Here is a 14896-nt window from a genome sequence, read left to right on the forward strand (position 1 = left end):
TAACAATCACTACAATGTACTCTGATTGCTACTTCAACGTATCCATAATGTAAATATTTATGTATTTTCATACCAGTCTTATTATTAATTGTATTCGTTTTTAAATAATTTTCTCATCTGTCATCTTCACACCCTTACTTAATTTTCCTACATTCAAACGTGCATCAGTCTTAAAACAATGATTCATCAGCAACAGCAGACCTTCTTATTTGTATTCTATTACCTGTCAATGTATTTTACATTACCTGTATTTATTTGTCAAATTAAGCACACATGAAAAAAGCTACATGATAAAACAAGCGCTTACAAAAATGGACAATTTTCTTGGCAATTTTATCCTACAGGAACCCTTATTGTCAGACTCAACATGTGTTTTTTTTTTTAATGTTTTTATGTGCAAATAAGTGAACAGACAAATGATACAATGAACAACACTATATTTGAAATTACATAATTCATCATTCAAATTATCTGTATTTATGCAAAAATGTCTCGGCCTTTAGCAATGTATTAGCATTCCAACATGCCAAGATTTAGGTGGTGATATTTAGCATAGATCATTGTTATTCTCATTATAAATACAAAAAACCTGCTTTAACCCTGAGTCTAAGTTCAAGAAGAAAAATGATAACAGCTGTGTGGACAGGTGGGGCTTGGAAACAAACTGTTTAGTAATGTATCTGGCTTCATGTTCAGATGACTTGTGTCATTCAGTTTAAACACTCCACTTAACCTACCCACATTGCATCTTCATTTAACAGACAATCGCAAACATTTAGTGCAAATATATTTTATTAACAACATAAATACAGTGTGATTAACCTGTATGGCTTTACAAGACCTGAACCCAGGAGGAACTGCACAAAAAATATTTTTAAAGTCTGTTTTGGTGCTTTTAATTCTCATGGCACTCATAGTATAAATCAAGCCCAAAGTGATAAAAATGCAGGAGCTCTGATAGACAGTCAACAGTATCTGACCATTATTTACAGCTATATAGAATTTGTTTCTGTTCTTAAATTCCTCTATGGGAGAAAGGCTATTTTACAGTTGTAATGCTCATTATAGTACTAGCTGTCTGAGTGTTTGTACTACCATTTGTATTTCGTTGCTACAGAGTATCAAAAGATATGTGAAGAGCTTGTTCATATGAGAGAAACTGAGCAGAATGGACATCAAGAGTCCAAACAGTCAAGAAATGTCTCCAACTTGGTGTGGAAGGGCAGTGGTCACTGGACCACATTTGCGGCTGGGTTTGTCTTTTCCTTTCATGAAGAAGGTTAGCAGCTCCCCTTTCCCTTTGACAAAGATGGGACCTCTTCGAATAAAACGGAAGCCATACTCCTTTAAGATGTCATAGCAGTCTTCCACCACCTGAGGGCAGAGTATGGCGTAACATTGAGGACAAAAGGGAATAATAACAGAACACAGCAGTTACTTTTAAGTGTGATTTTACCTGGATGTTTCCCATCACTCCAGTGGATTCCATTCTGCTTGCCACATTGACGGTGTTGCCCCAGATATCATAGTGAGGCTTACGAGCTCCAATAACTCCAGCTAGAACTCCGCCCTTATTAAGACCTGAAAGAGATCAATGGGAATATATTTACAAACCAGCTTTTTAATGCACACATGGACAGGCTAACACACACATGATAGTTCATCCACTGACCAATCCGGAGCATGAAGTTGTTGAAGGACTGTTTGTTGAGGTTGCTGAGGGTGACTTTCATAGCTAAAGCAAAGTTGGCCAGGTCTGCCAGGTGCTGCCAGCGCTCCACCAGGGACTGATCTTCCGGCTATGGAACAACACCACAACTTCACACTCACTATCATCAGTATTTACAGTACAGACAGTGAAGATAATATGGTACCATGAATTGGTATATCTCTAAAAAAAAAAAGAAGAATATAATTTAAAGATTGGATGTGTTAACACCTTGCGGTTGCTGTATCCATTGGTGTTGCTTTCTGGGGTGAGTCCTGAGGCAGCCATGTAGGTGCTTCCTATTGTCTTAATCTTGGTGATCCAGCGAAATTCATCCCTGTCTAATAACTGGCATAGAGAGTGGACATATGTTAGCCAACGTGACCTGTAAAGGCATTCAAAATCTATGAAGGTTAAGGACATTTGTAACACATGATCTCAATAATTAGAACCAGCTGTACAACCACTGCAGGTACGCACGCTGTCAAAGTCTGAGATGATCTCATTAAGAATCCTCAGACACTCGAGGCCTCCATTGTTGATGCTCTCTTCAGTGTAGAAATCAGAAAAGTTGGGAATGGAGGCGAACATCACACCTGTTTCTTCGTAAGACTGGCTGTACAGCTCCTTTAAATGACAAGTGACATGGTGTTAGCTTGCTTTTATTTGAAATTGATTAGTTTTCTTTTACAAAAAGCTATATCACAGTTGCACAAATATGCTATTTTGAAATGGACCACAAGATGGCAGTGATATGCCAAGCATTGTGATGAGACACAGAGGCCTTCATCAGATGCAATTAACAACAGTACATTACGTTGCTTTTCAACAGAATCAATCTGTTACTCATAGAATTTCTCTAACTCTGCACTCACTGCCCCTATGTATTAAAATGATACAATGACCTGGCACATGTTCTTACGTACCTCATCTCTCTTCTTAGATCCCAGGAAGTGTTTGGCCACGTGCTCTGGCAGCATATTGATCACCAGAGCTTCGTTCCAGCGTCTCATCTCGAACACCTTCTCCTTCTGGTCATGGACACCAATCTTCCACAGGAACAGTTTCCTGGACTGTCGCTCCAACTTCACACACAAAGGAAGGAATAAAAGTCGTATAAAAGTAAGATTATGAGAGAAGGTGACTTAGTTATTTGGGGAAAAACACAACATTTTAGAAATTTAGGAACAGCTGGAAGGGAAGAAGGAAAATTTTACTCTTTCGGTGCTGACTTTAAAAGCCTTGGCAGACAGGCAATGGGTCATAGACTTTATATGAAGTTGACTGGAGTGACATCAACCCTTTGTTTTGTATAACCCTTGAGTTCAACATTTTGGCTATCAACATCTTGTCTCGTTTTTGTCCACAAGCAACAATATATTTTCAACAAGTGGATATATATTACTAGATTTCTATCCTTGCATGTCTTTGTGGTAGTAACTTTGAAATCATAAGTAGCCAGGGCCTAAAGCTTACACTTCTTTATTGTCACTTTGATTCTTAATGGGACTATAACTTCACATTAACCTCATGCACAGTCAAGAAGACTACAAGCACAAGATAACATTTGATATCATAAAATCATTAGGCATCTTGGAATTAGTACACTTTCCCCCTGCTTGCCATTAAAAAGAATGTAGGTATGAGGCACGTCCGCATTTTCTTCACATTTGAAACCAAGAGGCTACAACCGCTTCTTTTCATAAGTCTCTGGGGGTCAGCACAGTGTGACACATTGTGTGTTTGCCTGAAAAAGTAACTCACGTGTCGGGCAAAGAAGTAGAAGCCAATCATCATGATGATGATCATCATGGTCATTAGGTATTTGGATGGCACTATGGATGTTCTGGAAACACAAAAATATGGACAGAGTAGTTACTATAACACGCATAAACTGCTTCTACTTTCTATTGTTAATTAATGTATTGGCCCAACAACTGTAACAGATAAAGATTCTGACCTGTATGAGGCAAAGTGCATGTAGTCATACAGGTCATAGATGTCCCGCCAGCTGTAGATGTTAACAGCTCCAGTTGCTGTGACAACCAGCACCATGAGGCCCAGTTTAATCAGATGGCTGACCTGAATCAACATGGCGGTGGCAATGAGTGACATCACAGCCATGAAGCTGTAATGCTTTGGGTTCTCCGCACAGCCTCGTTCGCTGAATGACTCCAGTACAGGACCCGATGAGCTGTTGAAGACTCGGAAGGACGGAGGAACACAGCTCAGCTACAACATCAGAAACATCAGAAACAAAGAGTGGTTTTCTGTCAATGTAAGCCAGTGTTTATAGCTCAGACTTAATTTGATACTTTTCCCTTCACTGCTATCTGCTGGAGAGTGGGGAATGACATGTGAGCCACAGGTCGGATTCAAACCCAGGCCTCCCGCTTGGAGGACTATAGCCTCCGTACGTGGGGCGTGCGCACTAACCGCAGGGCTACCAACGCCCTGTGTTTCCACTTTTTCACATTGTAAAATCTGTTGTAAACCACACAAAAATAAATGGTTATACGCCGTAGATTTGACCTGCAATGTACAAAAAGGACTCTTGCTTAATAAAAAAAATAAAGAGTTAAAAAAAATAAAATGAAAAATAAGCACTTTACAACAGATATAGCAGAACTCTCCCTATCATTCAAGTCAAGTGTGACTGTCATCTCTACATGACAGCGATGACATAAAAAAAATGAAGTTCACTTTAGCGTTGCGTGTACCTGTCAGGCGTAGATGCAGCAGTGTGTTTAACAAGCTGCTCCTGTGGGGTCTAGACAAATGAGCCTGCAGGCAGCGAGACAGACAACTAATGGAGCCCACAGGGAGCATGTAGTCAGACACATGAAAGGCAGTGAGAGTTTGATGAGGACAAAGTGGAAACTCACTAAGGGGAAGACACACACTAGGGTTGCTTGATACGACAGTTAGTACCCAGTAATGTTTGACTTAAAGTATCTCGTTTTCTTTTAGAGTGGATTAGCTTAAAACATATCATGAAGTAATATTTAGCAATTATCACAATGCAATATCACAATGAATCTTGTGCTTGTTTTAAGAAATTACAAATACAGTGAGAGGATATATAAGTCATAGGACCAACCTGGAACACAAACATGCATGCAATCAGAGTTTTAACAAAGTGTGTTTGTACCAACCATGTCAGCAATCACAGTCATGGTAAGAACAAAGATGGCCGCCATTGCCCAAATGTTTCTGGCCCACCGTGTGCGATCGATCCACAACGAGAAAGACACGAACCTCTTGGAGAACATCTGTGACAAAAAAAAAACACAAAACAATATTATTCAGCTATATCCCAGAGTCAAATGCAAATTTCAGAATCTGAATCACCTTTTATCCAATAAATGAAATGTGATTAAAATTAGATATTAAATGTTGTAGTAATTTTGTTCTCTCTGTATCAGAAGCAGTGTAAATTACTATTGTTAAGGGTATTCAGCCAAAAAAGGTTGTAAAGCAAAAACAATGAATTTATTTACAATCTCTACAAATATGGATACTACTTTAGTTTTCTCACCCTGGGAAAGATGGCAGCCAGAGAGCAGACTGTGAGTATGAGCAACAAAAACTCTCCTATTGCCAGAGTCACATAATTCACTGCCAACCTAAAACAAAAACATCGATATGTAATCAATTTGCTGGCTTATTCATGCATGATTTTTTTTTTTTTTACATGCGTTTGTCTTTAGAAGGGACTATTAAATGCAATAAGATATAGGCGATGTGAACTCACTCTGGGTCTATCAACACCTCCATTGCCGTGATGAAGAAGAGCACTATGATGCAGCAGCAGAAAGCCGCTCCGCTTCGCTTCTCTTTCTCTGAAGAGTAATGGTCCTCCAACTTCCCGTCCACAAAACGCAGAGACACGCGATTGATCTGATTATCCTTCATTCTGTTAACATGAGAGGAAAAAATACTTTAAAAAGGGCTTGAGAGAGGAAAACGAGACTTTCCTATTAGCAAAACCTGCCTTGGACTTTCAAGTTAAAAGGATGGTAAATGGACTTGTGCTTGTATAGTGTTTTTTTTAGTCTTCTGAACACCTCAAACCACATGTGAAACCTATCCATTCACACACTGACGGCAGAGTGTCCATCAATATTCACTGATCCTACTCACACACATTCATTCGCCGAAGCGGTGGTACCAATTCAGGGTTAAGTGTCTTTCCCAAGGACACATCGGACATACTGCTGCAGGAGCTGGGGATGGAACCCCCCAACATTCTGATTAAGAGACAACCGACTCTACCAAATGAGCCACAGCCGTAAGTTTTTCTTACATTTGCTGAGTTTCTCTTTCCTGAAGCTCTTGCTGCAGTCGTCTGTTGATCACTTGTTCCTCGACCATCTTCTTTCTCTGTGGGTTTTCAGCGAGACAAGAAAGAGTTTATAGGTAAAATAATCCAGTGAGATTATAAAAATGTCTTTGCATTTAATTGTACAGACGATATTGAGTTTGTTTCAAACCATATTTAACCACTTATAGACAGACCAGTCCATGGGCTACATTGGAGTCAGGTTTATACAGCTACCAAATGATAAAAGACATTCATCATAATTCACCTCGTGTTTGGACTCAGTGGACGTGGATTCGGGTGAGGCTGGGCTCCCATTGGTTGCTGTAGTGTTGATCAACTGATTTGAGTTTCTGTTGGACAATGTGCCTGGTTTCTGAGTGAGGAATAGAAGAGGAAAAACTCAGGTAAAGTAATAAAATACATTTACTTTAATGGATTATAAATCACTCACATTTCCACTGAGCCCGTTAGTCATCTGTTGAGACACAAGAACCAGGTATGTGTCGATGCCTTTCTCCTGCAGGTACTCGCATCTCTCCCCTCCCTCCCCCGGCTCCAGCTCAAACTCTCCGTGCAGACTGTCCTTGGTGGTCTGGGAAATATGCACTCTCCTGGGTAGTACACACAAACCCTTTAAATAAAACACCTGAAAGAAGTTGGTTGCTTACCCTAAAAGCCAGATACATATTTTTTTTATCTTACCCAGGGATCCCTCCTGATTCCATTTTATTGGCTACAGTGACGTCAGTGGACCAAACATCAAACTGCCACCTCTTCTGCCCGAGCACTCCTCCCAGCACGGTGCCTGTGTGAACGCCTACACGCATGTCTACTTCAGTTTTTGTCTTCTCTCGCACGTAGCTAGAGCCAGAAGAAAAGCAGAGGATCAGTCAGTGTCCTTGTTGTTGTATACACCAGATTTATAACAAAATAACTGTGATAAAATCAAAATCCTCACTGCCCTTTCCCCTCAACCATTTGCTATCCTTCGGGTGTATTTATTGTTTTGCAACTTGCATTTCTTTTAGTTGTTACGTTGATATGATTAAAACTTACGAGATAGCGTCTACCATTGCTAAACCCATCATTATGGAGCAGGCAGCGTGGTCCTCTCTGAAGTCAGGGAGACCACAGATACAGTAGTAACAGTCTCCAAGGATCTTAATCCTGAGCTGGTGGTATTGCTGCAAAACGAGTCCAGAGCAAGACATATTGTATATATTAGAGCGAAAGGAGCAAAGAAAAACATTTGCATTAGTTAGAAAGAAGGAATTGTGAATGTTTAAGCTTGAAAATGACTACTTTCACTACAATTTCTACTTCCTTTATGCTTGTTTCGCTTCCTTTTTTGAAACTTAGCTCATATGTATTCTTGGGTATTTCGGTGGTATGACTTTATTTCAGTTAAGGTGCAAGATAAGTTTCAAAAGAGGAAGAGAAACAAGCATGTGGAGAAACTACAGAGGAGTCAGACACTCACTGCTGCCAGTTTATCGAATCGGGCGAACAGTTCATTAAGCAGCTTGACGAGCTCCTGAGCGCTGCAGGCTGAGGACAGCTGGGTGAAGCCAACAATGTCAGCAAACAGGATACTGAAACGAGAAGTGAAGAGTTTTCACCGTCACATTTACCAAAGTATGACAGTTGAGAATCTAAAATCTTTGTAAACTCCGAAGGAAAAAGTTATTTTGTGCCCCCTGACCTGACGTTTTCATGACGGTACATGTACATGGTGTTGAACTGTTGCTGCTGCACCTCTGTCTGATCAGCCTGGTTCTTCATGCCCTGCAGCATCTCATCAGCAATGTGTTTGGGAAGGATGGACAATAACAGATCCTCCTACATGGAGCCACAGATGGAGGAATATGTTAAGTTATGACAGGCATTAAAAATAAATTCTGTGTTCTTGTTTTTTTGGTAAGTGTCATTTACACTCATTTAACTAACTAACTAACTAACTTACCAAGAAGCGAAACCAAGGGAGGAGACTTACTGAGCAAAGGTATCTCTAAATCAAACTATCAAAGCAATCTGCAATAGATTTAAAATACTGAGAGCCGCGTGGCATGGGATACATTTTAGCTTTATTATAGAATAAAATGGCGTTGAGGAAACTTTTCATTGTTGCCAGTTTATTCATAATTTTGTTGCACTGAAAATAAAAAAAACATTTTGCACAAACAAATGGTCCCTTAATATTGTATTTCTGTATTACACCTTTACTTTCCATGCCAAATATTTGACCTACATATAATTTATTAAGAAAAATGAAATTAAAAGCACATGGGGCATAATCAAAATGATGTTGTAGCGAATCTGACCATGGAGTCTAGTCCCTGGTGGAGGCTCTGCTGGTGAAAACAAAGTCTCTCTAATCATCCTATTAGCCCTGAGCTGAGGAAACATGCTGTAATGAGGAAGCAGGGTGTTTAACAACACAGGTGTGTTCACCCAAAATAAGAAACAGTGCTGTTTCTCTGGGGCAAAGTAAGAGTCTGGTTGTGTATTATGTGTTTCTCTAACTAACCTGCTGGGTGCTCTGCTCCTCCAGTGTGAGTTTGACCTCCAGTGACTGACGGGCCTCCAGAAAAGCTGTCCTGTACTTCCTGTCCGCCATGTAGTATGACATCACACCCACTATGGCTGAGCCCAGGTACAGCATCACATTGGCAAATAGCTGAAGGCAGGGGGGGGGAGAATTTACCACTATGTTTAGCAACCAATTTTACTAGACTGATAATAAACCAGAACAGTTCCGATGGATGATTAAAATGAAGGTTATAAAGGTTAACTCCACAGTTATTACAAAGTATAATTTATAACATTGAGATTAGACAGAGAGTTGGAAAAGAAAACAATACAATCAGTGACTAATTTGGAAAGTGCAGGTAAAACAAAAAAGTTTTATCAAGCATTTACATTTTTACTTTTTTTTTTTACCTAATTCTACATTTTTTTAAATCTATTTTTATTTCATCTCTGGAGAATCATGGTGTACTGGTATACTGTAATGCTTTTGTGCCACCTGCTTAATGATATAATTCACATAAAATGCATCACGTGGCATCTATAAAGAAAACTACCATCATATTGGGCCCAATATTTTAAGTTCACAAATTAAAACATTTAAAAAAAAAAGTACATTATGTATTAATTAAAATGATAAATAACAACTGAACAGCCTATTCGATCTTGCCTATTTACATTGTTTCAACCAAACGGTCAAGACGCATCACAAAATAATAACATATTTGAAGGGCCTCTTTCCTTCCTGAGTCACAGGTGCTTTGTCAATATCACTGTTACCATGGGGCCATATTTACCTGTCTCACTAGCATGGCCCCCTGCAGATTATCCTCAAACCTCTGAGCCACAGTGACCCCCAGCACAAGCGTGTGGACCCCGCAGGAGAGCGCGGTGAGCAGCAGCAGCGGCACCAAGTTCAGGGGGAGCGTCAGGAAGCAGGAGAAGCTGAAAAACGCCTGCCAGCCCACAGAGTCACTGCCCTGAGGGAAACGCTCATAATTCAGACACATGTAACACAAAACGTGGACGGTTATCATCAGCCACAGTATGTACGGCACTGCTCCGCGCCACACAGGTGAGGAAGGAAGCTTCTGTAGCAGACAAAGCACATAGAGAACTATATCCGCAACAAGACCCACCGCTGCGACCACCACCATCGCCAGCTTGTCCCCAGTGTACACCACCGCGCACATTATGATGATAAAACTGTTAAAAAGAGCCGCAAACATCCCCAGTATTGGCAGGTTTTCTTGTCTCTGTCGGCGGAAGTAGTTTTGGTAAATCCTCTCCAGTGATTCTGGGATGAAAGTGAGGCGCACCGCGCTCGGCAGGCAGCGGCAGCAGCTCGCCTGGAGGACGGTCACCTCACGGGCACGACGCGCGGCGTGGCTGGAGTCACTGGGAAACTGGGCCGAATACTCCACCGAGTACTCCGCAGACTGCTCCGTGTCTGTGGTGTGCACCCGGTTCAAAGACATGTTGATATTTTAAAATGACCCTTTTTTGAAGTAATACTGTTATTCCTGGCTTATACAGAGTAACAAAACCAATGGAAAAGTTGTGATGCGTCCCATCTTTGTGCTACTTTTGGAGACACGCTAATTGTTTAATTAATGTGCAATAATCCATCCATGTCAAACAACAGGAAACAATTCCAACATAAAATGCTCCTATAATTACTAATCCACATTTTGACCATGAAAAATCGCCCTTATTTTTAAATTGTTTTCATCCTTTCTTCATTTTATGATTTCATCAACTTCCTTAAAAGAAGTTTAGATTCTCAGAGTATCTCCCAGTGTTGGAGCTGCTCTTTCCTCCAGGCAGTTTTAGAGGAAAAACTTCTTGCAACATCTTCTTTCCTGCAGCTGAGGTCCTGTGTGCTGCCATGATAGACCACCGTACCCAGAGGAACAGGTGTATATCCATTTCCATACCATACTAGTCAGGGTAATCTGAGTATACATAGAAAAGAAGAAATCTTATTTTGAAGTATGAATCCATAATTTCCTTTAATGCACAGATGACTCTACTGTAAGATGCTCTCCAGTCTCCTGATGTTGTTCTCTGCTCATCTCTCCTCCCACTCACCCTCCTCTTTCCAAACAGCAAGTCCTCTGTTACTGTTGCTAAGATGAAACCAAAGTAACTGACTGTGACAATTATGTCTTGGGAAATGCAGAAATGATGGCGTGAGGAGGGAATGAAAAGGGTATCATTATTAACTCTGAAAAAAACAAAAAAACAATGTATTTGTTCCTCTAGCATTTTACACATAAATACAAAGATTGGAATATATTAGTGACTATTCAAAGGAAAGCTTATTTCACATTTATCATTCATTTTATTCAACACTGGTTGTTACAACATTTTGTCTCAATTGTCAATTTTGATCAAAAAACAAATGTGGTTTTCATGTATTGTCAGTATTCATTCAAAAAAGTTATTACACTTCCTCTCAGTTAACACACTCATTAAAAACATTTATCTGCTCACAAGCAGCATGCAGATTCAGACAAATTGTCAATCAGTCTGTGTGTGCACTTTCCTTTGCTGGTGATTTTCCTATCATACCACTAAGAGTACTTCCTAAAGCCAAAAGTATGGCCACCAGAACTCCCATAGTTCCCAGTTTCCCTAGAGCTGCAGTACCAAGAGCTGCGGCCCCTAGTGCCCCGGCTCCAATAGGTGCTGCTGCCGCGGTGACCGTCTCCATGCCGATTCCTTTAAGTAGCTCTGGCCCTGTGAGAAGGCCCCTTTGTAGTTTCACCTGAGTGTTGAATGGGCTCTTGGGTGCACCAAGTACAAAGGCCCCCACTGCAACAACTGTTATTGTTAGAAGTTCTGATGTCGTCAGCATAGAAGATTTAAGTGCTAAACCTCGCATTGCAAGAATTGCACCGCCAGCAACTGAACCTAAAACTACCAAAGCTGAATTTCTTGTTCCGAAAGCTTGGTTTGCTGCAACACTCGCAGCTCCGAGTGACACCCCTGCAGCTGTAGTAGCTCCTAATATCCCCCCTGTGCTACTTCGGGCCCCTAGAGAAACTTGCAGTAAGACTCTCAAGGAAACTGATGATATTACAGCAGCTCCTAGAGCGACTTTTCCAGCCATCTCTGGACCCAGTCCCACCATGGCCACTGTTCCCAGACCAGCTCCCAGCAGCCCTGCAGATAGAAATGCCACCCAGAGGACAGATTCCAGCATTACAACCACCTCTTCTTCGAGCCCCTTTTCTGCTACACCTGTACATGAACCTATACAAAACCCCAAGATCCCCACAAACACAGAGTAGAAGAAAATCCTCTCCAGAAATTTGCATCCAGTTTTAGATCGTGGTCTTTGTGTTGTCTGATCCATTAGGGCCTTTCGAAGAGCACAAAGCAGGGAGATGGTAAATCCCATGCTGACAAGTCCAGCTATGACACCCATTCTGCCATAAACTATGCTAAGGTAGAGAGTAGCAAAAATGATTAGCAGGGCAGTGGTCATGTCGTTAATGTTTGAATATGAGTAGACTACAACTACCAGAATGCCTTGGGCTGACATGTAGATCCATGGTGGAAGGAGGCCTGCTAAAACTCCACTTCCAACAGCACCCAGCGAGATGAAAACTCCCATTGTGACCTCCACGAACCAGGGCCTTCTCAATCCCCCATTATTCCACAGCTTCATCCCCATGGCAGTGAGGAGGAAACCGCTGCCCAGAGAAATGAGCACAGAGGTGAAAACGAGGCACGCCGTCACCACCCCAACACCTGTGGACCCAGCTCGTCCTGCAGCCAGAGTGGCAGCCGACAGCAGGACGTCATCTTCAATCAATGTGGGCTCTACTGCAAATAGAGCAGCTTCTCCAAAAGCAAAACCTGCTGCTGCACTCTGGAGGATTGTCTTTAATGTAGCAGAAACACCTGGGAGGGCAAACACAGGAGAATATAGGTATTGAGAAAATGCACTTAATTAATTTTCACCACTGGTTGAAAGAAAATAAGTAAATTTACCAAAAACAAAATGCACATACATTCAAAAGTACATTATTATTATTGTTAATATTCTTGTTAATATTATAAAAAGGGAGTTGGCAGAAAATCTATTTTTCACTTTATCAAATGTATTGGACAGCTATGAAATAGTGTAGTTTAGTTTTTTGCACATAAAAGATTTACCAAAATAATACATGATTAATGATAAAATGAATCTTGTTTTGGATCAAACTTCCCATAACTATATAATGTACTCAAAATGATATACAGTATATACACTTTATATATTATAATGTTTACATTATTATACAGCACCAAATGATTTCACTTGTAGTTCTTTCACATCTGGTACATGAAGTATATTTACATAATAAATCTGAACTTTTGAGAATTCTTACTTGTATCAATTTACTTTTTGTGCTGTGGTATAGCTACTTTCAACGGAGTACAGTTTCTGTATACTTCTTCCTCCTAAATGAATGAGCTGCTCTTCGAGTGTTATTGACTGCGCCTGTCACTTTAAGAGGAAAGTGAAAGCACTTGAGTGTGTCCATGCTGAAACTTAAAACCAGGAAGTCTGTCTGTAATACGACATAAAAACAAACATTTCAGCAGACCATCTCACTACCTACACGCTTCAGTGAATACATGTTTTTTTTTCTCTGCATAAAACGTTTCTTATTCTACCAATAGTCATTTTAGGAATCACAAAAGCAACTCTGTAATAAGGCTGCAGCTTAAAGATCCTCTTCAGACATTAATTCTGGACTCTCTGTCAAACACATTAAAGCAGCTGCATGGTTATCTGATGCAATGTAAAAAAAAAAAATACAGTTACTGATTTTATTGCTGTTATTTCTTACATATCCTTACCCTGGCTTGTTTCTGTCATGGCTCCTGGTGGCTTCTGCTGTGCGTCAAGCTCAGAGGCTCCACCTCTTCCTGTTTGATGTCACTTTTGACCCCAGGGGGTGGAACAAATCAAGAAACACTTCATTAGTGTTTGTCAGTATGGTAACTTGACTTGAAGGGTTGATATAAATCTGCATCAGTAAAAACAATAACACCATTGTCACTATAGTCTATAAAATCATCATCTTTGCAAACTGTCAACTTGGAACCAGATCTAATATATTTATTAAACATGTTCTAGTTTTAAATTTGAGCTTTTTGAATGTTAATGAGAACAAGTGACGATAAAGACATGTTACATTGTTTTCAATGGTTTATAAACACTTTCGCTTTTTTTTTTGTGCATCACCTGTTGGACTCCGCTGAACTCGGCTTGATGCTCGAGGATCAAAAGGATTCTTGACCTACTCATTCGAAATGTGATCCCTTAAAAAAAAAAAAAAAAATGCAGTTTTGTGATGTGACTTCTGAACACCTTCCAACTATTTATGAGTTTTAACCGCTTCCAGACACAATATCATTTAGATGGATTAGAAGTCCAGACAAACAGATTAAAGCTTCCAACATTTGTATAACAGGGCTTTGTTTTTTTCTTGTACCCTGCCCATTATTCATGTCAAAACAAAGTGGCAACCTCCACACTCCTGCTCCACTTTTATCACTTATTACACGTTGTATAACTCCTATGGATGTTTTACTGTGAAGACCATAACCTTAAACATGGCAATAAAGATCCATTACTTTGAATGATGTTAGTGAACTGCATTCAGTTCACACAGAGGTATGAACTGAATGTGCTGTATAGTTTCAGGATGTTGTTAACCCAGTTCCTCCACTAAATCTTATGTCCACAACGACATTTGTTCTGTAGGAGTTACCTAAATCCCAGTTATTCTTTAAATAATAATAATAATAATAATAATAATAATAACTTTATTTATATAGCACCTTTTAAAAACACAGGTTTACAAAGTGCTTTGACAAACAGCAAGAACAAAGCAAACTAAACCAAACACAGAAGAACATTAACAACAATAAGAATATAACAGATGCAAAATACTAAGAATAATTAAATACAATTCAACAGAAAAGAACCCAAAGTGCACGATACACAACCAGACATATATAACCCAACCATCACAAGAACCATCATAAGATTTTTTTGTGTGGATTGCGGTGGTAAATTCAGAACTGCCACATACTCTACATCAAATTGCATACACTTATTTGTACCCTGCATTTTTGTAGTCTTTACAAAAACCCTTCAGTCAACCCTTCCAAGAGTATTAACTGACAAGATATAAGCATTACTAGCAGATGAGTTGGTGTATTGTTGTAAAACCCTTAAATTAATACTTCACTTGCTACCTTAGCTGCAGTGACATAAAAGAGGAAAGGAACTTAAAAACTTTCCCCCCCTCCAGCTTCCTGCTTCATGGTCA

General features: G+C 40.0%; 1 protein-coding gene across 2 annotated transcripts; it reads right to left on the reverse strand.

Moving 5' to 3' along the window:
- Window positions 1-420: 420 nt before the first annotated feature.
- LOC109987702 (adenylate cyclase type 3) lies at window positions 421-14885 on the reverse strand. 2 transcript variants are annotated; one of them, XM_020638878.3, is made up of 23 exons: window positions 14823-14884; window positions 13804-13880; window positions 13416-13497; window positions 9356-12470; window positions 8560-8709; window positions 7735-7871; window positions 7513-7624; window positions 7089-7216; window positions 6735-6893; window positions 6484-6643; window positions 6298-6405; window positions 6015-6091; window positions 5463-5624; window positions 5247-5334; window positions 4864-4980; window positions 3669-3940; window positions 3473-3554; window positions 2635-2793; window positions 2189-2335; window positions 1940-2056; window positions 1673-1799; window positions 1457-1581; window positions 421-1374 (listed from the first exon to the last, which is right to left on the reverse strand). In XM_020638878.3, exons 4-23 carry the CDS (start codon window positions 10034-10036, stop codon window positions 1192-1194), a joined length of 3291 nt encoding a protein of 1096 aa, XP_020494534.2. In that variant the 5' UTR covers window positions 10037-12470; window positions 13416-13497; window positions 13804-13880; window positions 14823-14884; the 3' UTR covers window positions 421-1191. The 2 variants fall into 2 exon arrangements, 1 of the variants encoding a protein (XP_020494534.2); XR_010668786.1 differs by having other exon boundaries at window positions 1351-1374; window positions 1673-1818; window positions 14823-14885.
- Window positions 14886-14896: the final 11 nt, after the last annotated feature.

Source organism: Labrus bergylta, chromosome 15, assembly GCF_963930695.1.
Source record: "Labrus bergylta chromosome 15, fLabBer1.1, whole genome shotgun sequence".
NCBI lineage: Eukaryota > Metazoa > Chordata > Actinopteri > Labriformes > Labridae > Labrus > Labrus bergylta.